We start from the raw sequence: 27,302 nt of genomic DNA, 5'->3' as shown, positions 1-27,302 counted from the left end.
CTGTATGTTGAACAGATTTATGATAGGGCTACAGTACCAGCATGGAGGGTCCACAAGGCAGGAATTGCAGTAAGGGTAACAGGACAGTATCACATATATTGTGAAACAGACATGGGTTGTCCAAAAAGAAAAAGGGGGATATGTAGAGGGATTTTTAAAGGACCGAGGACATATGTTACCATTGTCTGGGTTGGACAACCCAGACCTGTTAGTTGAAGCTGCAGAGCAGCTTTAAATTGTCCTGGGAACAAGCAGTGGGAGAAGGAAAACAAGCTATGCACAAACAAGAAGCCAGGTGCAGAGCAAGTCCTGGGAACCGCAAAATCAACACACTCTCATTGGCACACTCTGATCAGGTGCCTGCAGCATGCTCACCGATCTCGCCTGCCCGTGTGAACAGAAACTTTTATCTAATCACCTGTGTGTAAAGTCGTGTGAGCGGTTTAAGTTATAAATATGACCTGTTTGTTTAATAAAGTGAGCACGGCATGTAGCCATATTGGTGTGATTGTCGTGACTTGGCCGACTCTCCACGGGGGACCCTCTTCACACGTAGACATTAAATAGTACAATTCTTTCCACATTCATAAATCCTAAATGCCTAAGGTTGTATACTGCTGGTTATAAAGTAACTGAGTTCTACAGGGTAGAGGGAAAAAAAAAAAAGACTTAAAGTGAGAAATCATCTCCATAAAAACATATGCATTTAATATTAAAGAACCTAAGATTCAAATTACTTCACTAAGTCAGTATTATTTCCTATTTTAAGTCTTTTTAATCAGTAAAAAAATAAACTAGATCTCTATGGAGAGTAAACCAACAAAACACATATGCTCACTAATCTGTTTTTAGAAAAATAGAGAAAAGTTCTCACATTAATTTACAAACACCAGCTTGTAAAGAGTCAATTAACCACAAAAAGCTAACTTAAAAAAAAAAAAACAAACCAAAAAACCAGTAGCAAAAGAACATATCTTACCAAGTATTCTAACCTGGTTTGAGCTGCACATCCAAGGTTAATGTACCTATCAAGCTTTATGATTTTATTACACCTGAGGTATAATCAAAAACTGAGTATCAAACCAAGTACATATAATCAAAACACTTTTAATGCTATTTTTATGCATATAACCCAATACACAGTATAAATCTATATTTATGTCACATATATATGCACACACTTAAATCCCTCAGTAGTAACGTTCAGCATTTCTAGCAGAGTGGTTGTTTACAATCTTCTGGGCTACAAAATAAGGCTCTTGCTACACAACCACTGTGGTGTTAATCTGATACCACACTAACTAAAGCAAAACCAAAGACTATCAGGGACTTCAGCAGGTCCTAAAGATATGTATAAAAGATAATCACATACTCAGGGGAAAAGCCTGGAATAGCTTAATTTGTGAGTAGCAGCTAATTATTTCATGCTAGCTCCCCCAGTAAACACACATTCTGCAATTGCAGTGCCTTTGCACTGTTTGGATTAATCCACTGTGGATGCTCAGAAGGCAAATTAATAGGGTCTCAGCTGGTGTAAGGCCTTTTAGCTTTGCTTAAACTACATTAGCTCATACAGCTGAGGTTCCAGCCCCTTCTTGTTCACCTACTTCGAGCAGAGGTGACACCAGACAGTAGCTGTGCCGCCATCTACCGTAGGTTATGTATAGCACTGCTTGGTCCAAAGCCCACAGGAATCGCTCCAGCAATTCTTCTTACTAATATCCAGGCTCAATGACACAGACTCCACTCCCTAAACACGTACTTAAATAATGTCTTGATCCTGCAATCCTCACTCAGGCAGAACTCCCCCTACAGACTGCAGGTTAGCTGCTGCTAATTAAGCATTGCATATTGCATTACTGTTCTTCAGCTACTAATACTGAGTAGTTGCATTTTGAGGACAAACTCCAAATGTAAGGAACAATTAAAAAAAACCCCAAAACCAAAAAGTGTTCTACTTCTACCTAGTGACAGACACCCTCCATCTATGCCAAATGCTGCAAGCTCCCCCAGCCTCCTGACAGAGCAGTCAGAAGCCACCTCTATTTCCATTACCCTATAGGTAGAGAAAGGTTGATGGAATAGTTCCAAGCAATCAGGTTGGAAAACATCGGCCAAAGTAAACTTATTCAGTGCACTCAAGACAATATTTTTAGAGCAAATCTATGAATGCTACTTGAGCCATTTTAAGGGCCAGGGACAAAATTATGTTTTCTGAATGTTTATTCTTTCTCCAACTGTTTTTCTTACTTGACAGTGCTTAATTGGCAGCCAGCCATGAAAGCTATTGTCTAAATACACAACATATCATGATCTTACAGCCCTACAGATAAGGCTTTACTGCAGCATAAATGAATTTTAAGCATTAGAATATGAGAAAAAAGAAAATTAGCCCCCAAATTAGAATATTTCAAACAAAGTCTTATGTGTCAATAATCACTATTATTTGTTTAGGAAAGCATGGTTTTGAAAAAGGAATTTTATTAGAGATTAAATAGCCTCTAATGTTAAACAGGCTACAATTTAGTGGGCTGACTGAATAACCCTTTATGCATGGCAGAAATTTGTTTGCATGTAATTACTTTTTTTTTTTTTTACTACCTTAATGATACCACATATTTGTATGGAATCAGTCCAGCTAGGGATTACAGCAGCATTCTGATTGCACAGCTACATGTGAGGTTATGAAAAGCATAGATTTTGTGAATCACTTGCAACATTTTGCTACACAGACACCCTTGAAATTAAGGCACAGTAAATATTTACTTAAATGGTCTCAGCTTATGTGCTTTTACAGAAAACAATTCCTCACTGCAAATTATAATGACTGATAAAGAACATACAACTGTTGGACCTAACTTTTGCTAGGAAGATCTAATTGGTTTGTATTTAAAGATTTGTACAGTATGTCTGACCTCGTGATATAAGCGTGGTTAGCAAATTGCAAGTTTTAAGACAATGGGAGTCTTCTTCACTGGACATAAACCTGAGGGACAGAATACAAGTATGCATATTAATGGCACTGGTTTGCATTTATATGAAAAAAAATTACATTCTTCTCTCTTTCAGTAGATACTCTGAAGATGTGAAAATAACCGTGACATCACCAAGAATGCCAACTCTCTTTCTGATGTACTGCTTGGAAAACTAGGGGGGAGGGAATATATATCACACCCTATAGTTACAGGTTGTTCTTGCACTTAGGCTGAGAGAGTAGAAAGATTTATATGTGCATTTCAGTGTATTCTACCTCTTAGCAAAATCTCACAGAAGCTCATGCACACGTGCAACTTTAGTCACTGAGCAGTTCTGCTGGCTAAGTGAGACTGCTTAGATGAGTAGTTATTGCTCTGAATACACTGTTGTCAGATTGGGCCCTTTATAGCCTTTTTGGCAGTGATATTCTACATAGAATGGCTTGGTGTTCTCAGAGATGCACCCAAAGCTTTCAGAATCCCATTTTAGGGGAATGACACTGTCCTCCACAAATTAATTTAAGAAATACAGTTCTAGGACAGAGTTCCACACAAATTCATCAAAGAGAAGCTCTGTTTTTCAAGAATTTGGCTTTCTATGAAATATAGAAAGGGAGGTGTTAAGATTCAGCTGCTTTGACATCTAAAGCTTTTACAAATTTTAAGTGCATAATAAAGTATGAAGTTGCAAGGTGGAGCAAATAAAGTAGTGACAATATGATACAGCAGCCCTCTCCTCCCTGTTTACAAGCCTATATTATGGGTATTTAATAAAAATACAGTGGAATTAACAACGTCTATCATACAGCATGGCAACCAGCTGAAGTACTTTATACATTAGCTAACAAGGGATGTACTTAAGTTACTTTGTTTTAATTTAATAGAAGATTTAAATCCGGATAAACCTGGGAATATGTAAGACAGTCCAAGAACCAAAACAGTTCTCCACCAGTGAAGCAAGTTAGAGTTTCCTCCAACACTTCCATAACAAAGTTTACTTTTACAGCATACTCTCATAGTGGGATGCAGTCACTTAAATTACAATGCACAATATATTGTGATTTACTACAGTTACTCCATTTTGAGATTGCACAGGCAGGAAAATAAATAAATAATAAAAGGTACATTTCTAGCACTAACAGCCAAAAATACATTACCAGAAGCATGCTATTACTAAAAGCCTAATTAGTACTACAGAAAAGTTTGAAACTAAAGCCATAGAAACTGCCATACTAAAGCCATAGAAACTGCCATACGACTTTTAATTTGAAATAATATCTTAAAAAAAAAGACAACGAAATGCGAGAGTTCTGTGAGAATCCAGTCCCATATGTTTACAATGGGGTGAGTAGTAGCTAGTATAGCGGCGCCGCAACCCAGGAGCGGCGCGCACACCAGGGACGCGGCAGGCACGAGCCTCACCGTGGGCGGCTGCGCACCGGATTCCAGCGCCCGCTGGGCGCTCCCACGGCGAAGAGTAAATCCAGGCAAAATCCCAGCCCGAAGGAAAATCCCCTTTTTTCCAGGCTCGGGGAGGAGGGAGCGCGGAGCAGATAACTCTTGTGCAGCTCGGGGAGAAATCGATGTATTGTTTCAATACAGTGTTCTCGTCAAGGCATTTTAATTACAGGGGATAATAAATTTCAGATTCGGGAGACAATTCCCACCCCCCGCCACATCCTTACGAATCTTTCCAATTTGCTCTTCTGCCAGGCAAAGAAATAAACTGTGCTGGGCTAAGCCACTTGCAAAACAAATGTAAATGGAGACATTTGCAGATATAGGTTGGCAAGAAGCGACATCCCGGAGAAGCCGAGCTCACCACATCTCGCTTCTGCCCCGCGACCCCTCCCCAACGAGAGGTCTCAGACGCTCTGGACCCGGGGCTGCTGCGCTCGGGGTGGGGGGGAGGCAGCAGCCGCCGCCCGGCAGCACGGCAGCAAAACCGTACTTACTGAAGGGGCAGTTCTCCTTAGTGCCGCTGACCTTGCCGTTCTTCTCGATCTTGAGAAAGTACTTGTTGTAAGAGTAGAGCTTCCTCTTGCGCACGTCTCCTTGGAGGTGACTATAGCTCCACGAGTGTCTCCCCACACTGGAGGGAGAGGAGGATGATGATGAAGAATTGGTGGCCTCCGGGGACAGCATGTCCTGACCCTGGTCATGGCAGGTGACAGGCATAGAAGACACCAAGAAGAGCAGCAGCAAGCAGCAACAAGGCAGGTGGGAAAAGGCTAAGGCACCATTTGTCAGTATCCATTTGCCAGTATCCATTTGCACATTGTACTGAAACTCTGGGTGCTGGAAAATGTCTTAGCAAATGAAACATACTGGAAGGGTAAAACCTGGTAAAAGGCAAGTGGAGAGCCAGCGGTTGCTGTTTCTGGTTAGATTCCTCTGAGCTCTGATCTGGCATGAAGTAAGCGCACCAACATCCATAACTCAGGGGACAAATTGCCTCAGAAGTTACTGCCTTTGAGTCCTCCCTCAAGAAAAAAAACAACCACCAAACCTGTTGTTTTGAAGGGTTTTTTTGGAGGGGTTGTTGTGGTTAATTCTCTTTCCTCCCCCCCTCCATACACACATACACTCCCCAACTTGGTCTGAGACTTCCCAGTAGTTATTTTGTTCTCTTCCTCACTCCTTTCTTCGCCATCTTAGATGCAAAAAGGTCTGAAAAAACAGATGACAGCAAAGTCAACAACAACAAAAATAAATAATAACCAGCAGAACACTGTGTTGGAAGGGATTTTTCACACACCCCCATCCTTTACCCCCACACACACACGTTGTGGCTTTACACCTGCTGATCCCCACTTCCTTGCCTTTTTGCAAATCCCAAACCAGTTGCACAACTCATCCTTTCTCACTGACAACCCTAGAGGAGACAGCTTCTTTGTTTTGCTTTGAATTCTTCAGAATGGTATTAAAAAAAAGAAAAAAAAAAAAGAAGAGAGAGAAATAGAAACCCCAACTTATCTTTCCCCCTTTAGTTGTAAATAGGTTGGAATCTGTAGCCTAAATGTCAGCAATTACAATTCGGAGGTGAGATATGGCTCTATTAGTTAACCCTCATTTGCAGTGGGGTCAAGCAGGGGTGGGACATCTGAAATCCTTTTGTAGTCGGAGTGAGTGGTGCCTGTTGCTGAGAGAGCTTTAGGAGTTGCTCATGCTCTCTCCTCCTCAGCCGCAGATAAGCCAAAGGCAGTGGCTGTGTTGCTAATTGCTCCTAACGCATTCTTCTCTGAGCACCAGCCACCAGCATGGCTTAGAGACTTTTGCGTTACTAATTTCCCTTCTCCCTCCCCAAGAAACTTGTTTTCTAGCGGAGGATTTGATTTTATTGGCAGTGAAGTGCTTGAGAAAGTCACCTGGAGCTTGTTGCCTACTAGATCTCCCCCCCTCTCCCACCCCCACCCCGCTGGAGGAGGAGTTGAGTGGAGAGGTTGGAAAGATGTATATGCTACAGGCAGACCCTGGAAAAGCAGATTATATGCTAGTCATAGAGAGTAAAAAGAGATGTAATTAGCTCTTATTCCTTCTTTGCTAGCTTCCATGGAGGTCTTTCTTCCTCTTTTAATGAATCGCTGATTTCTCACTTCTGTTGCTGAAATAAAAAGTTAGTGCTTTAGCCTGCTCTTCCTTTTAAGCCTCTAAAGATTTATTGTGTCTTTCCCCACCCTCACCATTCTTGTCTCAAAAGAAATCAGGGCCCTAAATGACCATTTTCTAATTGATAACATGAGTAATTTACTGAATCAGGTCTGACTTCAAAGCAAAAGGGGCTTTGCATTGCAAAGGTTTCCCCATAAAATCTGGAGGTTTTTTTTAAACTAATACAGTTTCCTTTGCCAGAAAAAAAACTTTTTTTCCCCATTTTTAAGGCTATTTTAAAGCAATTTTTCAAGCTGTTATTTTCCTAGAGGGGCATATGTCGTTTTTTTCCTTTTATTCCATCTTTCCTAATGGATTTCTCATTTCACATACTGAATGTTATGACAGATTCATATTTCTGGCCCATCAATGAACTGTCAACTTTCCCAGTAATTAACAGGCATCTTCCATATGATATATTAACTTTTAACACCAAGGTAAGGGATCAGGGACTGACAGGATATGGGCAGCATGCAAGATATTAAATTTTGGTTCAGTATTTAGTATTGTAAAATAACTGATTTGGAATGCAAGTAGGTAGAATGTTTGCTAAGAGGATGGAGTAGCAGAGAAGTGGTACAGAAACACAGTAAGTTACTCAATATGTAAAACCAGAACTTTTTTGAAGTAGAGGCAATTTAATAACACAGATCAGTGGAATGCAATGGAAAACTGCCTATGCAATTACATTTGGCATTTGGAGTCAATCTTAAACAACAGAAAATGCAGCAAAGAATGAAGTTCTAAAATTAGACTGATTCATTAGATTAGGGTGTTAAATATATTGTTAACAACAGAAATTAGAAATTATTTTCTCCAGTTATGGTGTTTATTCTGGAGAGAGACAGCTCCTAAATTTATGTGTTCAGCTTCTGAAGGGTGACATTTAAACAGCCTTAAATATGAAACCATTTAATGTTAGAATCAATGTTTTATGATGTTTATGGTACTTCAGAGTATTTATTCTGCATGTATTTGCACTGAGTACAAAGCATTTCAGAAAATTTTTGGTAAATCTGATTTAGGCTTTCCTTTTGTGGCAACTAATAAAATAAGAAATAAAACCAAAATGAAAAGCAAAAGCCTACTCTTCAATGAATGCCTGACAGCTTACATGTACGTCTGCAAAGCTGATGCCAGTGTTTGCTTGCTGTCTAGGTCAGGAAAGGCACAACATGTTATTTCTAAAATTGAAGTTGTTTTGATTCCAACAGTTTAAATCATAAATAATTACCATGTCTTAAAACTATACACTGAATAAACTTTTCATTTTTTCTCTTTTTCCTGTCAAATGCTGGAAAATACAATTAATTGGCATTTTAGGATCTCTGGTGGCAGGAGAAAATAGCAGTGTGGGGGTCAAACAGATACGTTTAACCCCTAATCCTTTAAAAAATAGGTAGTCTTGAATTTATGGTTCTCAAGAAGAGTTCTGCTTAGACCTATTTCTAGCTTGTGATTGGCTGTATGTTGGTTGTAAGATCTTGTGGTTAAGAACAAAACCCACATATCCAGAATTTTGTATTAAATCTGCTTCTGGCAGGTGGAACATTCAGTGCAGTACTTAAAACTACTACAACATAGGGTCCTTTTCAATCCTGTGTGATGACAGGGAGGACATTTACAAAACAGAGTCCAAATGAAAAGCTGACATAGCTTTTTAGATTATATCTCATTCTTTTTTCTACTTTCTGTATAGCCTTTCTTTTATAGCATAGTTGAATACCTAAATACCCCACTATTTTGTATTGTCGGGTAACCTAAGAAAAGTTCCGGAGGAAAGATGCACTATTTAACAGAATTCAATCTGTCCCAATAGATTTGAACCACTAACATAAATGTATGAATGTAGATTATATCTCTATAACGAGGCCTGAATCATTCTCAGTTACTTCAAAGGACTGAAATTCAACCTTCCTTTTTAAGAGCAACAATCAGACCGTAATGGGTTCCTTTATTAATTGTTCCATTGCGAAGGTTTGACCTTCACTACAGGTCCTAGATTAGAAATGGTACCTGCTGCTTCTAAAACAGTGTTTCTGTTTTGCCTCTTATTGCTTTAAGATTTTGTGAAAAGCTTCCTGCACTACAGTTTTCTAAATGCTGAATTATATTGACTTGTCCAGAATAAAATAATGAAAGCCCTTTCTAAAAACTGTACAAAAAATAGAAAATATATTTTAAGGATTTCCTTTTTGGGCTCTTTTCTTTCCAAAGAGTGTTCAGGGAAATAAATCACACAGGAGGATTTTAATGAAAAATAGTCTGAACAAAATAATTTTTATACTTTTAGTGATTGCTTACATCATGTTTTTGTCTTTTGATCAGCAAGGAGGGATGTTTTTGAGTTGCTTTTGGTTTTTTTTCCCCCTCGTGGTTAGTAGATGACTAGAATCAGAGAAGGAATATTTTAAGGTAGTTAGAATAAATTTTGCCTTGTATGATTTCCCTTAGGCAAGTCATTATCTTTTCTGGTGTTGTAAATACGTTCTGTCTATGCCTTTGATTGTTAACGTAATCAACTCGCTCTCAGATGTCACCAGCCCCTGTTTGGATTGCTAGATAGGAATCATGACTATTTGCTGCTTATGGTATGATGAGAGATGCACATGCATCTTCTGGTCACGGGACCAAATTCTGTTTTTATTCAAGGTTTTGGGAAATTTGCCAGTGATTTCATTGAGAGAGATTTGGGCCAGGAATGTCACTGCCAGAGAGGCAGCTCTGCCAGAAACGAGTCAAGGAATGCCAAATGCCAGTGATGACTTATATGTCTCCATCTATATGTCAGCTCACAACTGCAGAACTTGCCAGTGTTATAAAACACTAATCTCACTTATAAAGAAAAAGCAGTAGTACATAATGTCCACAATCACCAATGAGACAAGATGTTTGATTCAAGATGCAGTGCTGCTTGCTGAAATCTTTACTTGTGGAGTTCATGCCCACCAACAACAGGGACTGAAGGCCATTGCATTTTATCTGAATTAAGTGCATCTTAAAGCTTGGGGAAAAAAATATCATAATTACAGTTGATTTCTTCTGAGAAATCTGCGAAATTACCATTGTATTTGTCTTTATTTTTCACCTTTTCATGTACTTCCATGTAATTTAAAAAGTGTCCAAATATTAATATTATTCTAATTTTATGTATAGAATGAGGTATAAAGTAAGCCCTTAAGTTGTCAAAGATCAAGACTGAAGGATGTATAACTCATCCATGTGCAATATGTAGCTGGAATAAGACATATAAAGCCAGAATACTATTTTAGCTGCCTGTAGTAGGATTTGGTAGCGTGGAGCACGTTCCTTTCCAACTAAGCATCCAAAACTGGAAAAGAACTTGAGCAGTTTAGCAGAGGTTAATAAAATGCGTGTTTCAGCATTTCTTTTTTATTTCAAAACCACTTGCATTTCTAGGTCAGATATAACAAGAGACATGTGCAAAATGAGCCTGAGATAACCAAAATTTAGTTCAGCCAGACTTGGTAGAGCTGACTGCTAGGAACATCAGCCCAACAGCTGAACACGCTTGCCTTACCACAGGCAACCAGGGTAGCCAGCTAGGCTCCCTCTGAGCTAGTTAATAGCTCACACATTGCCTCTTCTTTGTCAGTTAATTTGTAGCAGTCATTGGAATTACTTCTGTGAGTAAGCACCTCAGTGTGAGGAAGAGTGATGGAAGTGAGCCCTTTGCTAGCTGAGAAGTGTGGGACAGGGCTGGGAAGTAGAGGCAGCTCCCCATGCCTTCTGCTGAGCGGGCAGTGCTGGAGCTGCTGCAAGCTAGGCTGGGTACCTGCCAGCCTTCCTATATATGGCATAATTTGGGAGATGTGTAGCACAGTATCTCTTATAGGGTATATTCCATCTGTGTTTCCACAGAAGTGCTGTGCAGGGTTGGATACCATCTTTCCTAATACTTTAACCATATCTTTTTGCATATATGTGACAAATGTGTCTCATTGAAGATACCATGAAGACAAAAAATAAATGTGAACGGAGTCAGCTGAAATACGCAGGATTTTTTCCTAAGCATTTCATAGCTTAGCTAGACTCTATCAAAGAAAAAGTCCCTCAAAATCAGCTTATTGCTGAGTTGTGATCTTTTTAAAGATTATTTTCTTCTGTTAGAAGGTAACTCTCCAGCTGCTGATTACGGTTTTGGAAATGCAGCTCAATTAGTTCTATATTTATTAGCAGATTGTTTAGCTTTTTGTTAAGATCAAAAGACAGACAAAGGATAACAATATGGTCTCTTTCTAGCATTATTTAAAATGTTTACAGCATGTTAAAAATGTAAGCAGCTCTCTGAAGAACAGTTATCCATTCTGCTAGGTTTAAAGAGATTATTTTTCTTTACAGCATGTGGGTAAGAACTGGCTACACAGATCCAAATTATTGCAGATTTTAACCATGTTGCCAGTTACTGATGAAAACTCCTAAATGCCAGGTTCCCTGAACCTGATATTGTTTCATGTACCCTACATGCAGTTAAAAGCAATGAACTTTGAAAATTACATACTTTTTTTTTTTTTTGCATGCCAATAATTGGTAAAATACCTTCCTTGGATATTTCTAAATATTAAAAAAACCTGCTGCAGTTTTTTTCAGTGCAGCTCAGGAACATTTAGTCCTTAAACCGGTCTGGAATCTGCCAAACCAAGATATGTTACTGATCATAACAAGCAGTAGAAGCTTGTATATATGATATAAACTCCTGAGCAGTTTTCAAAAGCATGCAAGTGTCTTGTACCCAAAGAACGGGGAGAGGAAGCAAAGAAAGGAGAGGCATATCTCTTAATTACCAAACCATCTTTTTGGTCCTGGCTCCCTATGGACAAACATTCAAATTTCTAACAAAACACATAATCTGATAAGCCACTGAAGTCAGCTCTCTTTCTCTCACTGCTGAGCTTTTTTTTTTTCCTCTACAGTTGGCAGTAAAAGTTGCTCCTCCAGAAAGCTAAAACTAGGAGCTTATACACAGCTCCATTGGACAAGTTGCTCCCTGGTGGCTTTCATAAGAAGCATCCTTCTATTCTCTTGCAATTGCTTAGTATCCTCAAATGTGAGCTAGGAAAAAGCCATACCTTCTCCAAAATGGAAACTTGTTCTTGAAGGTCTGTTCAGAAAACATACAGTTCTGTGGACCCTGAAAACAGCCTATCCTATTCTTGATGTGGTACATCTGCAGATAAGTGATGGCTGAGACATCCTCTCCCCTCAAGTTTTTTGATTGATGGCTGACATGTGTAGATCTCCTTTCTGAACACTGAACAGATTTGGGTGTCACAGCACAAACTAGTAGGCTACAACAAGACTTTTACCATCAGTCAGATTACACTATCTGGGCTGTTTCTTCTTCCTCCAGAGGCAATGCCAGACCACAGTGCTTGCTTGCTTGCTTGCTCGCTTTCTAATTTCTAATCCTTGATTTTTTTAGCTATGCTGTGCATTCATATAGAGGCTTTGCTCTCTGTTAAAAAAAAAAAAAAGGAAAAATAAAAGAATGCTAACTCCATTAAATTCTGGGATACAAATTTCCCCTAGATTAAAAAAGAAATTTGCTTTAAGTACTGGATGTTGGTTTTTTTCACAATAATTACTGGGTGATTTTGATTTTGATTTAGAAAGACAAGTGAACAACATTTAAAGTCTTCAAGACTCACTATTGCATGACTGTTATATATGAACAACTTTGCTTGTTAAGTGAACATTTGTAATCAATTAGTCTGAAGAATGCATCTTTGCAGCTGAGAAAAAAAGGACCTCTTCAGCTACCCTTATTTTGGTGTTTTGGACATTGGTTTGCTATGGTAGCAGTAAGTAGGAGATATGTGTGCATGTGCTTGGCTCAAAAAGTATTTAGCTGGGGACGGTGGTAACAGAATAGGTAGACTAATCTCCTCTTACTCCTCTGGTGCTGAGTTAAAGGAAAGGATATTTTGCTGGTGATATCATGACTCTTTATAGAAAAGGGGAGGGGGAGGTCAGGAGAGGCTGTGTGACTCAAAAGGGCTTCTTCTGTCGTGAGGCTGTTTATTTGTCGCTCAAGGCTAAGTTAAAAATTCATGTCCTCTAAATGGACCTAGACTGATTCTGCAGCCTGTTTACTTGCAGAGCTCCTGCTGGCTTTAAATTGTGTCAAAAAGTTAAATACTCCATCAGTTTTAAGTAGTCTTGTCTTTCTCTTTTACTGAGCCAGATTTTGTGGTATTTTCTGTACAGATAAAACATGTGAAACCCAGGGAACTCTACCAAGAATCATATCCTCAGTTAGTTGGCATTCAAATAAATAATTAAATAATAAAAACTCTGGAAGTTTTAATTTATACTGCCAGAAATCCTGAGTGAATCAACCTCTTCAGAAATGTATGTTCATACACCTCCCATACCCCCCAATCCCCCCTCCCCCCCCCCCCTTTCACTGATGGCTTTTTGCAACTTTCTTGAAATTACCTGTAATAAATATGTCAGCAGGTTAAGGTACTAAGGACATGAAATAGACATGGACAGTGTTTTATTCATGTCAGAATAGTTACTGGTTATGTTTTTATGTGACTGTCAGAATGTTATTTCTTACTGGTAAGTGCAAGATGTCTAAAATATTCTTCCTACATATTTTTTCTGAGAAAATGTATGCAATACAAAGTTGGAATCAGAACTGAATCACTGTCAGAACTGCCAGAAATTGCTGTGTCTGGAGACATCATCATGTCTACAAATGAGCTCCTGTTTCTGTGCAATATAACTGCCATGAGAATCTGTTCATAAAAAAAGGATTTTGGCACTGTGATGTTCATCATCATGGTCCCTAAGTATCAGATGTTTGGTTCCTCTAGAAGAAGCTACAGCCTGTTGCATCTAGATTGTTGTCTGTATATCTAAGAGAAAACATTCTGACCTTATTATCACTCTGTTGGAAACCTAAATGCTGTTTCCCTACTAGAGGAAGATGCCTTCTTCTCCTCCTTTGAATTTATAGACACTGAAGGTAAATCTTTGTTTAAACGAAGTAAGAATCAGTACTGTGAAACAGGTGAAAGCACAAGTGGAGATTGCCTTTCATCCACAGGTTCTTGCTAATGTAATAGGACTTTTTGGTTCAAATCCCTCTGCCTGAAGAGGATTTAGGTCCACATCTCCAGTCCAACAAAGTGCTTGAGCCATGTTAGGTGAAATAAGCTCTTTTTCTTCTTACTCAATCCTAATGTTGCTTTTCCACTTTGCATGGACTAGTGTCCAGAAAAACATCAACTGTAACACAGTACCTTAGGATTAAAGCATTTCTCTTTATAAAGACGTGGGTTTCAGTCAGTGTTCCATGGTCTGTTTATGTATTTTATGACTGACTAATGCAAAATAAATAAGCAGCAGTTCTAACAGGCACTGAAATTCAATTGTCTCTTCTCACAGGTATGATTGTTAACACTCACTGGGGATTGAATCCCTCATGAAAATAAGCAGATTTGGTTTCAGGATTCCAGCAGGATATATGCTCACACTATGATATATGGAATCACTGGTGTGCTGACTTGCTTAGTCCTGTCCAGTTTTAGGTGCTTAGGTGCTTTTGTACACACTAGAAGTTGCCAATGCACCTTTGTTGAAGCCTGAGGCTCCTATGAACTTTAAACAATCTCTGAACAAATGTTTTCCAAAGCTCAGTTGATTAGATGCCTGTCTGCATTAAATCCCATTTTGGATACTGCAAATAACCCTTTGTTAATATTATTTGCCCAAGGGTAGTGCTGTGGCATAAATTATATCTGTGCTGGTTTTGGCTGAGGTAGAATTAATTTTCTTCATAATAGTTACTATGGGCTATGTTTTGGATTTGTGCTGGAAACTGTGTTGATAATACAGGGATGTTTTCGTTATTGCTGAGCAGTGCTTACACAGAGTCAAAGCCTTTTCTGCTTCTCACCCCACCCCACCGGTGAGTAGGCTGGGGGTGCGGCACAAGAGCTTGGGAGGGGACGCAGCCAGGACAGGGGACCCAAGCTAGCCAAAGAGGTATTCCATACCATATGATGTCATGCTGAGTATATAAACTGGGGGAAGAAGAAGAAAGGGGGATACATTTGTCATTATGGTGTTTGTTTTCCCAAGTAACCATTACACATGATGGAGCCCTGCTTTCCTGGGGATGGCTGAACACCTGCCTGCCCATGGGAAGTGGTGAATGAATTCCTTGTTTTTCTTTGCTTGCGTACATGGCTTTTGCTTTACCTATTAAACTGTCTTTATCTCAACCCAAGAGTTTTCTCACTTTTACTCTTCTGATCTTCTCATGCAGTTTTGGGTGTCTCAATATAAGGACATCAAACTATTAGAGTGTGTCCAAAGGAGGGCCAGTGGAGAAGGAGGTGCTGATCTCTCTCTGGTGACCAGTGATAGGACATGAGGAAATGGAATTAAGCTGCATCAGGGGAAGATCAGATTGGATGTTAGGAAAAGGTTCTTCACTGAGAGTGGTCAGTCACTGGAACAGTCTCCCCAGGGAGCCTGGCACCAAGCCTGTCAGAGTTCAAGGAATGTCTAGACAATGCTCTTAGTCATATGGTTGGTTTAGTTTTAGGTAGTCCTGCGAGGAACAGGGAGTTGGACTCAATGATCCTTATGGGTCCCTTCCAACTTGAGATATTCTATGATTCTAAAATATGAAAATAATACAATTTAACTATGAGAGTATTACCAAGAGATCTTAGAATGCTTTACAGAGGAAATCCACATTACATACTAGGACATAGAGGTACAAGCTGTGGAAGTGGCTTGCTGAAGGCAATCAAGAAGGCCAGTAGAAGAGGTAAGAGCCAAATCTCCAGAATCCTAGTCTGCTACTCCATCTATGCAGCAGACTTTCTTCCCATGCAGTGTCCACTTACCTTGGATCGTAAAATAGGTGACAAAATAAGATTTTGCTCATCTGCTTATTTGTTCATTCACTATTTTGATCATCTGATGTAGTTTAAAATTTGAAGAAATAAATTATTTAATTTGCTTCTCTATTTCTCAGTTACATCTTGCCTTTCTTTTTAAATTGTTACCAGATTTGTAGCTCTGCAGCTTTGTACATGATAGGCTTTCTTTAAAATATGGAATAAAATTTACATTTGTTATTGTTAAAGTTTCTTTTCACAAACATTAGAGCCAGGAATAACTATTATGGCTATCAAATCCAACTTGCTTTCTAATATATGCTACAGAAGGCTCCTCTTTCTCATATCTATCTTCCACACAATTCCTGCAGCTAGTACAATAACTTGTGGTTAAAAGTAACTTTCCAGAAGCCTCCAACAGTGGATGCTAGTCAGCAGTGTGAGGAGGAACAAGTCCCAAGTATGACATCCATTGGCTTAGGGACTAGTAATGAATCTATACAATAGCCTTACCTCCCCAAAATCAAAATTGAAACAATGAAAAGATGTTCCAGTCATATAAAAGTAAAGCAAATAGCGTTTAAGTTCAGGAAACTTATTTTTTTATGAAATATTGAAGAAACGACTATATTTTATTTTCTGCTCTTACTATATTTTTGAGATTTAAAGCTTTTACATCAGTTAAAAAACCCCAAAAACTCAGCTTAATTTGTGCTCATAACCAACAGATGCATTTAGAATTCCTGAGCCAAAGGTCTGTGACATCAGCTGGAAAAAGGTCTCCGTTAATATCAGTCTTTTCTGGATCAGGCTAACAATGTGTTAATTTGAGGTTGCATACAAGTCTTTGCAAGAGTAGAGACCAGATCGCAGTATCCCAGTCTGTTGTTAGTCATTGCAGTAATATAACTCTGTTGGCAAGTTTTAACATCTTTCTGTACCAATCTCAAGATTTCACAGTTTCTACTGTATGGCTGGCCTGCCATCCTGTTGACCAAGGTCCTCTGTAGCTGCAAAAACGGTAGCCACAGAAAAGGCATTGACAGAGAATCTGAAAGATTTGGAAAGGAATTTGTTGTGAAGAATGGCTATTTTTACCCTCCTTCTCTCTTGTGGGTAGTTGATGACAGATCAACTAACCAAGCAGTTTAGTAGAGGGGAAGAATCTCTTGCTTGAAGATTGTCCAAGACCTTACAATATGCTAAAAGTTGAATATCCATATAATAAATTATAGGTCTTGTCCCACAGAGGGACCTACATTTCCTGGGTGGATGACACAAGCAATCATTCTTTAAATACTATCTTCCACCTTTATTAAAAAAACCCACAACTGACTTAAATTGTTAGTCAGATTTATCCTTGAACCAATATCATGGGCAAAGGGGTCTACTGTGTACACCTTCTATGGTTTAGGACTGTTTTAAACAAACCTGAGACCACGCTAACAAGCAGCACTGTTAGGACAGCACCTATAAATCTTTGGAGAGATTCAAGATACCAGAAGTTGGGAACACCAAAGCATATTCTATTTCTCTCACTACTGGTTCTGTGCTGACAGCATGAGAAATATTTTTTTTATTGCTTGTTTGAAATATTGCCCAACTTTATTTGCCATGCTGGCACAGTTTGGGTCAGAAGAGCCATGCAAGCTTGACTCCTTCATTCTAGGAAAGATGCAGGGGTAATTGTGCAACTTTGACTGTGACATTGGTGTCACTATTGGCCATAAAAGTCCCTCAAGGCACCTGTTGTAATTGATGGCTTATATGTTTTCTTTTATACTTCTCTTTAGATAGCAAGCAGAATTGTTCTAGCCTCTGAAGTCTGTTACTAGTTTTAAATATACTAAATCAACCTCTTTGCTAAGTTTGTTTATAACAATATACCTTAAGTCACAAAGTATTTGATAAAAGTGGATTCATCTAGAAAGGATTGGCTGTATCAGTTTTAAGAATATACCTTTAACTGAATGGCTGCTGCTTGCTGTACAGGCACTGATTTATTTTCTAGTTTCTTTTCCTTTAAAATCCAACTTTAACACGAAGGGACAATTTGCTTTGTTGTAGCAGACTAACCCAAGTGAGATTACCTACTTAAAGAGATTGTTTATTCTTTCCAAACAACAAAAAAAAAGCAGATAGTACCAACACAAAAGCCAGTTGAAAAGCATCACAGACATAGAGCTTACTGAATGACTATAAGTCTTTTTTGATCTTTCAGCATGGACCTCTTAGCACAAAAAAATAAACAACCCAGATTATGTTCTAATTGCTCCTCATGAGCAGAGCTGCAACACCTAGGTGTGTGGTTTCCCTTTGTAAATTAAAAGGTTGAAATGACTCCTTTTCCTTTAGGAAAATATCCTGCGTCTATGTTCTTAGCAGCCTTAGACAGCTAGTCAATTTTATGCCTGTGGGTTAGTTGTGAGAGTGTGGGGTGTCTGGTTTGAATGTATTTTCCCCCTACTTTTTAGTTGGGCATTTTAGTCTCCGCTGCTGCTCTCCTTTGGAAACATTCTTACTCTTTAAGCATTAAAAGGTTCATGCTTAACAAATGAGAGCACTATCATATCAAGCCCTGAACTTCGGCAGGGATATAAGTCTTTTGAATAAACTGATGTGGTCTGCATAAATAGCTATACTAGTGTGCATAAGGTACCTTGCCTCCCTAGATCTGTAAGCAGAGACTTATGTAGTAGGGATGAATTCCCAATCACACCAGCCTTCCATAACAGAAGAAAAATAAGGGAAAATACAAGTTTCTTAATTGGAACACAGCAAAAAGGTAAGATATAAACTTGCATTTAAACAGAAAGTTGAAAAGGAAATATTTTCTCTCTGGGCTACCACCTGTTAGTGTTTCCATTCTAGTGCACTGGAAATAAGCAACTGAAGGCAGAAAGGAGCTCGGTAAAACATGTCATATCTCCATTCCAATGACTCTCATTCCTTTGGACTCTCTTTCAAAGTGCATGTTGTTTCTTTCTGTTGGTAGGCTTAAAGTTAGCGTGACTACTGGAAAACATGGCAAGCTGCCACCATTTGTGTATATATTTTTATTTTTTTTTTAACAAGGGTGAAAACATTTTATCAGACTAAAGCATTGACACTTTGCTTTTCTAGTTCTCTAGGTAAAACCTGCTGGTCTCTTTGAAAGTACTGCAAATCTGTTATATTTTTAAAATAACTATTCTTACAGGGAAGTAGCATTTTGCACTACGGGAAAAAAGTATTTTGGAGAAATACATAATTAGTGTTGCCAACACACAGGTCAAGTCCTGACATAGAAAATGAGAATATCATGGATATGTATTTAGTGTTTGTATCTAATTCTGCTGAATGCTGTGCTGTAGCTGAAACTCACAAAATGTTACATAATACCAGTTGTTATAAGTAGATAATAGTAAAGTGGGACTTTTGATTGGTAGAAGTCACTTGTTCTCTGAAAGAGAATCACCTAAATAAATATCTAGCTTTAGTAATTTTCTACTGAGGCTGCTAACAGAACAATAATTTTGAGATAGTTTCAGGTGACTTTACAGTGGCTGCCAAACAGTTATATTGACATAGGTTATTATTTTTTTTTTCCATGTAAGCCAGATGCAGAATGTTATATTAAACTGTCTCTTGATTGGTTTTTGTGCATGTTTCTGTGGAAACAAACTTTACTAGTGATGTGTCACAGACTGGTCACATTGGTTATCTGAACTGGGTGACTGGGCGCCTAGACTCAGTGGGGTTAATTTTGCTCCAGGGGTATTTGTTTAAATCTTTGCATGTTATTTTTATTTCTATCCCAATAAAATTTTCTTGGGGGCAGGGGGTGAATAAATATACCTTTTGGGGTATAATTTACCTTCAGGTAAAATATACCCTTAAGGTATGGAATAATCTGGAATATTGCAAGCTGTATCTTAAATATACAGTTCTAATCGGTGAAAATTTTCTCAGGGAATATCCACACAAAAATGCACAGGAACAGGGGAAAACAGTGGAAGATGATATCTGTTTGAAAGTCACCAAGGTGTTCATAATTTTTCACAATGTAACGGTTCTTTGGGGGCTTTCAACCGAAATATTTGTAATCTAATTTCCATACCTATAATTAATTTATTTGTTTTATGCAATATAGAAATGATTCTTAGCTATGGGGCAAAGGTATGTGCCTATATCTAGATCTCTACACTGTTGTGCCAAGGGGCTGCTATGGCTGAGCTTGTAATAACTCCCCTCGCTTCTCTTTCTCTGCAGCTCCTTATGCTACAGTGTCTTTTCATCCTTGTTTGCCCTTAAGTTCTTCCTAAAGGCTTGTTCCTAACAGTGATGATAATTGACTGTTTCAAGGCTTCCCAGTACATCCTGTCATTTCAGAGCCTGTCTTCTCTACTGTAGGCACTGAGAGGCAGTATTCATGTTGTCTTATGCAATGCCAAGCAATTCATTCTGTTCAAAGAATGATAAAAACGGGTGAATTTTTGCTCACTGTTATACTTTTGCAAATCTTAAGCCTTTTAAATGCATATAGAGAGGAGCAAATAAATATATTTCATATGCATTATTACATGTCAATATATACCTGTGCAAAGCAGAAGTCTATTTAGACTTCAGAATGGGGAATTTAAGCCATGCAAAGCAGATGTTTCTCTTTATTGCCATAAGAAAATATTTTCTTTAGTCATCTAAAGCATTCTACGTATTCTATATTGCTTAAGAAAGAAAACCTCTTGCTGTTCCTTCTTCCCATCTTTATCACAGCTTTATGCTATCCATGTATTATAACCCAACATTGCATGAGTAAATGCAGCCCTCTCTTTCCCAGTCTCAGTTCAGCTTTTTCAAAGGCTAGAGTTTTGTCCTACACTTTTATTGTCCACATGATTTGTGATGTGTACAGATGTTATATTTAGTAATACACTGATTATCAAAACATGTCCTGCTGCTCACTTGAGGGTTACGACTTGATGCATAGATCTATTATGAACATTGATAGTCATAATAAATGCTAGCCTACCAATCCTGTAAATGCACAGAATTTTTTTTTAAAGATGCTAGGTGGCACTGCTAGTCCAGGAGTTATTTTGAACAGTTGGGTTTCATAAAGGTAATTCCGCAAGTTACAAAAAGGGCATGTAAGGTATTACTTAAACTTGACAGCTGCACTTAAAATTGTACAAATATCATTGTGTTTGCATTTTGTCCTCTGTATTTCTTCTTCACATGCCACCTTATTTCATAGTTGTTGAATTATGATAGCATGGAACTTGTTACATATTTTAATTTTTTATTCAAAATGTTGGCTGTGGTATTCCAAGTTCTTTTTTAAATTTAAGAATGAGAGATCCAACAATGGAAGAAGTATACATTATTTTATTGGAATCTTTTATTTCATAAACATTATGCCACCCATGTTGAAAGTCATAAAATAATTATTTTGCAGTTCTGCAGGATATTTAAGTATCTCTGTAATTGTAGTGCTCAGTTTCCTTCATTTACTTTAATGTCTATTTAATCTATGGTTTATCTTTCTTTCATAGAAGCTAGGGATTTGATGCCATTATCTGCCAACAGATGAGGGTTTAATTTTAGAAAAATATATTCTACACCTAAAAAATATGAGTGGAGGGAACAAAAGAAGCAATCTTTGCAGTAAAAGACTCCAGTAACATGCAAAGTTTTCCTGTTGCATAAAGATTTGTGACTTGAAAAAGCTTATACAATGTTATTGACTATTCATTCTCTGTTTAGTATCAAATGCCCTTCTTTTGTTTGTTGTGCAGTAAGCTTACAAAGAAACTGCAAATTCTCATCCTTTTGGGCAGACAATTGTATACTGTATCTAAGTGTTCTGAGCCGTTCTGACCACTGGCTGGGGCATAAAAACTCACTTGAGTAACTTGAGAAATCCCTTCAGTCTCCCCTTTTGATTTGCCTTTCACAGGCCAATACTTTTTATTTCTTCTCATTTGTCTGCTATCATGTTAACAAGCAAAGGAGAATCTTGGCAATTCATTAACAGCATAATAAAATCGGATTTAGATTTCAGTATTTGAAGAATGGCTTGCTTTTAGGGTTTTAAGCTTTTGTCTCATATTTGTATTGCCTCGGTGATCAAAAAAGCCCCAAACCCCACAATGCATGTAGTTGGACCTATGCCAGTTATGGTGAACAATTCATAACATAGTGTTACATATCTGTAATACTATAATATTAAACGATTAATATTCTGTGGGGCTTTTCTCAGTAATTACTTCCATTTAAATAAAGCTGACTATGCAAAGTCTAGTTCAACACAGTTGAATAGAGAATAGCAAAAATTAATTATATACATTAATTAAGTGAACTGATGAGGTGAATTTGGTCTTGTGTATCTGCATAGAAAAAATCATACTTCCTCTTGGAAACCAAATGAAAATGTAACCTGAGATTATTGCTTTGAAAATCTGTGCTAGGTAATGCTCTTGGGTGAATATTGTGCTAAATACTTCATGATTGTTGAAAAATGTTGCTTGACAATGTTGAGTTTAGTTCCTAGATGAAAATAAACACAGGAGTGAGCATTGGTAGAAGATTATTTATTGTTGATGGAACAACTGTAGTGTAATACAGTGTTGAAACATCTACAAAATAATATACTCTACTGCAAAACTTTTTATTTTTATAAGGCTGACTAAAAGCACTAAACTTTATTATTGCTTTCAAATGATGCTTCTGTATATATTTAAGTTAATTCTAATACGTTTTATCTGAGCAAAAGAGTAATAAGAATAGTATTGATCTGAATGCCAAACATTGTGGCATCTATGGAAAAAAGTCTCCACCTATATAGGTTTTACCCAAAACTGAAGTTCACCAAGTATGCTGGGAACAAATACAGTGATATCTACTAGGATAAGCATTTATGTATATTGATTTGTCAGTTGTTCCTAATTCTGCATAATTTAGATGCTGTGAACTGGAGAGGAGTGCATTATTTATCAATAATGTATGTGTGGATTGGTTTCATGTGAAAGTTGAGTAAATAAAACCACTCTAATGTGCTCTATTTATTATTGGTTGGTGCAGCAGAATACCTCTTCATATATCTGTGTGCAACAGAAATCAGTAACAATTTTAAAGACTTCTGACCTATTCTGCACTAAGTTTTTGAGATCCTTGTTTAAATAGTTATGATGCTATGTCTAAAGATACTCTAGTGTAGGGTTTGATGTGATTTTTTTAAAATGGAACTATTTATTCACTTTGCCTATTCTAATTGTAATCCATATCAGCAAGGGAGAATTTCAAATTGGGGCCTCTGTTTTCCAGAACTTCCCATAATATATTAAGGCACTTGCTGAGAATTTAATTGGCTTCCTATATAGACATAGGGTCTAGCCAGGAGGCTTTCAGTGGAAGGTCAGGACTGAAATTGGCAGAGGCTGAGCACATCTGAAGGAAGTCGCATTCTTCTTATCAAACTGGTGCCTGGAAAATAAACCAGAATTAATATTAATTCCATGTAGAGAAAACCTCAACATGGAATCCAAACCAGCTGATTAGAGTCACCCAAGATAGTCTGGGTGAAATGCAGTAAACAAACGTGGGGTTTGTTCTGCTCTTGGATGCTTTATATATTTTATTCAGGATTTGAGAGAGGGATCTCAGTTTGGAAACCTCGTGTGGTGCCAAGCGGGTGGGACATTCAAGCATGGCTATTTCATGAGAGGTGGGAATGTGGGCTTGTGCTGAGAGGTAGGTTTTCTCAGAAAAGGAAGGATGCATTCGCTTGCTTCTGGAGTCTGTTCCAGGAAACTGGGTTTTTGCACACTTGGCTACAAAAAAACTTGTCCCTTCTTGCTGTCTTCTTCACATCGATAAATGTTGATTTTTTTTTTAAATTTTGTTTATTGGATCAGCTTCATCACAGGGGTCTGAAAACATCTGTTCCTTACCTGACATAGACTAGACAATACCTGGAGGGCTTAGGCACACCTGGGGATGTGAACTCAAATGTCCTTGGGTAGAAATGATTCTTTTGTAATCTGCATGTCTGCTCTGATCTCCTGGTATAATAGGGAAGACGGTTCTTCCAGGCATCTTCTAAATAAAAGGAATTGCTACTGCGTTTTATGCAGATCCTGTTTCAGCTGATGTTCAGTAGATGTGATCAGAGAATGAGTGCTTGATAAGAGAAATAGGAAGAGCGACTCCAAATGCAGAGCTCTTCTTACCAAACTCTATCAATGTCTGAGGTACTTGTCCTGTTGATGATGAAATGAATGGAATCTATGCCATAGTTTTGAGCAAATCTTGGGAGAAGGTGAGTTGTGCCCCAAACTCCATTAACTACAATGGCTCAGTCTTTCTTGACCATAGAAAGATTCTTGCTGGCTATCAGAATGGGGCACCTACATTGTAGCCTCCTGCAGTTTGGTGGAAGGGTCTTGGTCCTAGAGCTTTGGGTCTATGTCTGGCCATGGGTAAGTGGTAAGTTTAGTAGGGAACACTATGACACTTAAGAAAGAAGCTGTTTAGTCTGTGGTGAACTGGAAATGGGTATTTATGATAATAGAGGCACCTGCAAAGTTTAAGAAGCTTTTGAAGAAGAATTTTCAGGGCTATTATTTTGGAATTAAGTGCCTAAATTGCTCTTAAACTAGCATCAGGCACCTAAAGCTTTTTTTTTGTTTGTTTTGTTTTTTGTTTTTAAACCTGAGCCACTATATAGCTCTGAAACTGAGATGTCCTAGAAGTGGGATTTTGACGTTCAAGATCCATAGAGTATATTGAATTTGTTTGACCTAAAAAATAAGTACATAAAAGGCTATCCTATTTATTTCAAGATTTAAGTCTGTTACAGACCTGATCTGCCTTCACTGGAGTTGAACTTCTGCCATTACCTTCAAGAGAAGCAAAATTTGCTTTCATTTGTGTGCACACATAGTAAATCTGAGGTATGAACAAGCCCTTCCTGACACTACATTATTTTTTACAAAACTGTTTCATTTTTAACCAAGTTAGTTTCCAAGTGAGTAGGATGCTTTTATACCCTCTTAATATTCTCTTTGCAGAGTGTTTGTTGCCTGGGGTTGAAGTGGTTTTGACTAACTATATGTGATAATGAAAGCCATGAGAATGACCTTATGCAGAAATTATCTCTGATGTTACATATAAAACGGTGGAAGCCTTTATAATATTTAACACACAGCTTTTTCTCTCCTTCTGCTCCTTCCCCAACCCCCTCCAAGTCAGAGCTCAAGCTAATTATGGAAGTGTTAGAAATGGTTGTATACCAAGACTTCAGTGTTTTGTAAGGTGTGCCCAAGTGAGAATTTGACTATCTACCAGGATGAAGAGACAGCACAGTCTGATAAGGACACAAAGCAACTACAGTGAGGGCTGCTTTGGTTAATGTGATGAGTGTGATTGAGCATGACACTCTACTGAGCATATGTATGCTTAGGGCTTGTTAATGAAACAAGCAAGATGCCCTGCTCCAATTGCACATTTCTTATTTTTTCAGCTAAATGCTGTTGGACCTTTCCTACATACTGAATCCTATGAAATGGATTATAACTAACCTGTTGGGACTGAATAAGATAGTTAAAATGCTAAGGGTTGAGAAAACAGTATTGACTGTACTCTGGATTCTGTGTTATGGGGCTAAATTTTTGCATTAAGTCTCATTGCAAAAATTCTTTTAGATGATATGGATTTATTCTCATGTAAAAACATGCATAGCAGGGTGTAGTCCCTGGTAAAGATCTGAAAGGATCTGATTCTTCTCCCAGTGAAATGGGCATGAGTTCTGCAATTTCATTTAATTAGGGGAAGACTTAAATCCTCGAAAGAAGGAAACAACCTTAATAGGCAGGCATATTTCACTGTTTCACATGGATTAAAATTTGTATTAAATAGGTGAATTACAGTGGAATTCAAATTTACCTTTACAAATATTTTAAGGCTATTAAGTTTGTATCAAACTAAAAATCTCAGCCTCTTTCTGCGTGTCACTAGTAGGAGGAACTCTAGACTTGGGGTTGATGGCAATCTCTCTGCTCTGTAATGAGTTCTGAGCTTTTGACAGATATTATTCCAGCTTACTTTGGATGGGGAACAAATGTGATGACCAAAGTGTCCTTACAATAACACAGAAAGGCTTAGAGAATTAGATGTCTAAAAATAATTGTGACTCAGATGTTAAAATATATTATGTAGAGTATTAAGCTTGCTGGATATTGTTATATATTGTGTCAAGAGGGTATGACACAGTGTGGTTTTGTACCCATGGGAATTTTACTGCAAACTATCATTGAAGAAGAAACTGGAATTCTTATATTAATATCTGGTATATACTACAGAAAAAATTTGGGCATATGTTGTATTTCTTTGTCATTTAATTTTTTCAGAAGCAGAGCTATGTCCAGAATGGAAAAGAGGAATCAAGTATAATAGAAATTTCATTGATTCTGTTATATGCTAGTAAAAAGACCTCCAAACGGAAGCCAGTTGAGATCAAAACAAACCCTGTTGTAGATAGTAGATTTGAGCATTGCAAACTAAACCTGTATGTACTCTGGGCATAAAATGTTCTGAAGTGAAAATAATTCTACAGCAATTGAAACTGGTGTGTATAATCATGGCAGAGCCATGCTATTAGGGCTTTATAAAATGTTGCTGTATCAGGCTAAGAACTCTTAAAAAGCCACACCCTGTCTCATTAAAATCCTTCCTCTGAAACCACTAAGTTATCTGTTCTTTTACAAATGCTGTAATACAAAGGTGTTAAATTGCAGGGATCAAATTAACTCTCCATACATTCAGATTAGTGTTTCTCTGAAGTAAACACTGCTTTAAATGTTCAAAGTAAGAACAGTGGCTTTAAAAAGGTGCTTGGGATAACTGTAATATTTAGTTTTTACCACAGCAGTATCCAGATGGCAGACACACATCACAGCATATCACCTTTCGGCAGATAGCTGCTGGGCTGTAGTTTGCATCTCTACTGGCTCTGCTTGGGATTCCAGAGTGTAAATCTGGATAGAATTTGTCTGGTTGTATCCAAAGAACATTTCTGTGAAATGGGAAATTCAGCAATAATTTTTACCATTGGGAGGAAAAGTAGGAGATCATGCCAAATCTGACTCAAAGCCAATTCTCAATTCCCATTTAAATATTAGTAGCCTAATACAACTTAAAATCTTTTATTGCTTTAGAAGTAACACTTTGTCAAATGTGAGAAGTATGAGTCAACTTTCTATTGGCTAATTGTAAATGGTGCAAGCAAATACTTTAAGAACATTTGAGACTGATTTAATGTTACTTATTTATTTAGATGACCTTTAAATACAAGCCCAAATTATTTTATAAATATTTAGCTTTCCATAAAACTATATCCTGATATCCTTTTGATAGGAACCATTTGCAACATTTGAACTTTCTCCATGTTAAAATCTTTATTTATTCCTTTGCTTTCATTCTGAAAGCAGTGCTTCTTTTATCAATGTTAAGGATGCAGCACCTAAATGAGATCCCAACTTAATGGCATGATACAGGCACACAACAAATGTTAATGGATCACTGCTCAGGTGATTAAAGTTAAGGCCAAATGTGAATAACAACTTTGAATTTGTGCATGATCTACAAGGACTTTTACAGTTGTCATTTGGAAATGCAGGTATTGTAGAAGGGAGACAATCACACAGACAATATACTGATTTAGATTACGATAATTATTCCTTCTGAACTTGTTATATACAGTGAAATTGGTGTATTGAATGAGTTATTTTGAAACCAGATAATCACGTTTATAAGG

General features: G+C 37.8%; 1 protein-coding gene across 1 annotated transcript in view; it reads right to left on the bottom strand.

The window, feature by feature from the left end:
• The window catches only part of LOC121080666 (fibroblast growth factor 10-like), a 118,349-nt gene that overhangs the window by 59,786 nt on the left and 31,261 nt on the right, over positions 1-27,302 (bottom strand). The window contains 2 exon segments of the mRNA XM_040578803.1: positions 4,931-5,240; positions 5,243-5,355. Coding sequence (XP_040434737.1) covers positions 4,931-5,240; positions 5,243-5,355 — 423 coding nt within the window.

Source organism: Falco naumanni, chromosome W (genome assembly GCF_017639655.2).
Source record: "Falco naumanni isolate bFalNau1 chromosome W, bFalNau1.pat, whole genome shotgun sequence".
Classification (NCBI taxonomy): Eukaryota; Metazoa; Chordata; class Aves; order Falconiformes; family Falconidae; genus Falco; species Falco naumanni.
The sequence above is the reverse complement of the archived record's forward strand: the minus strand, read 5'-3'. Positions and strand labels throughout refer to the sequence as shown.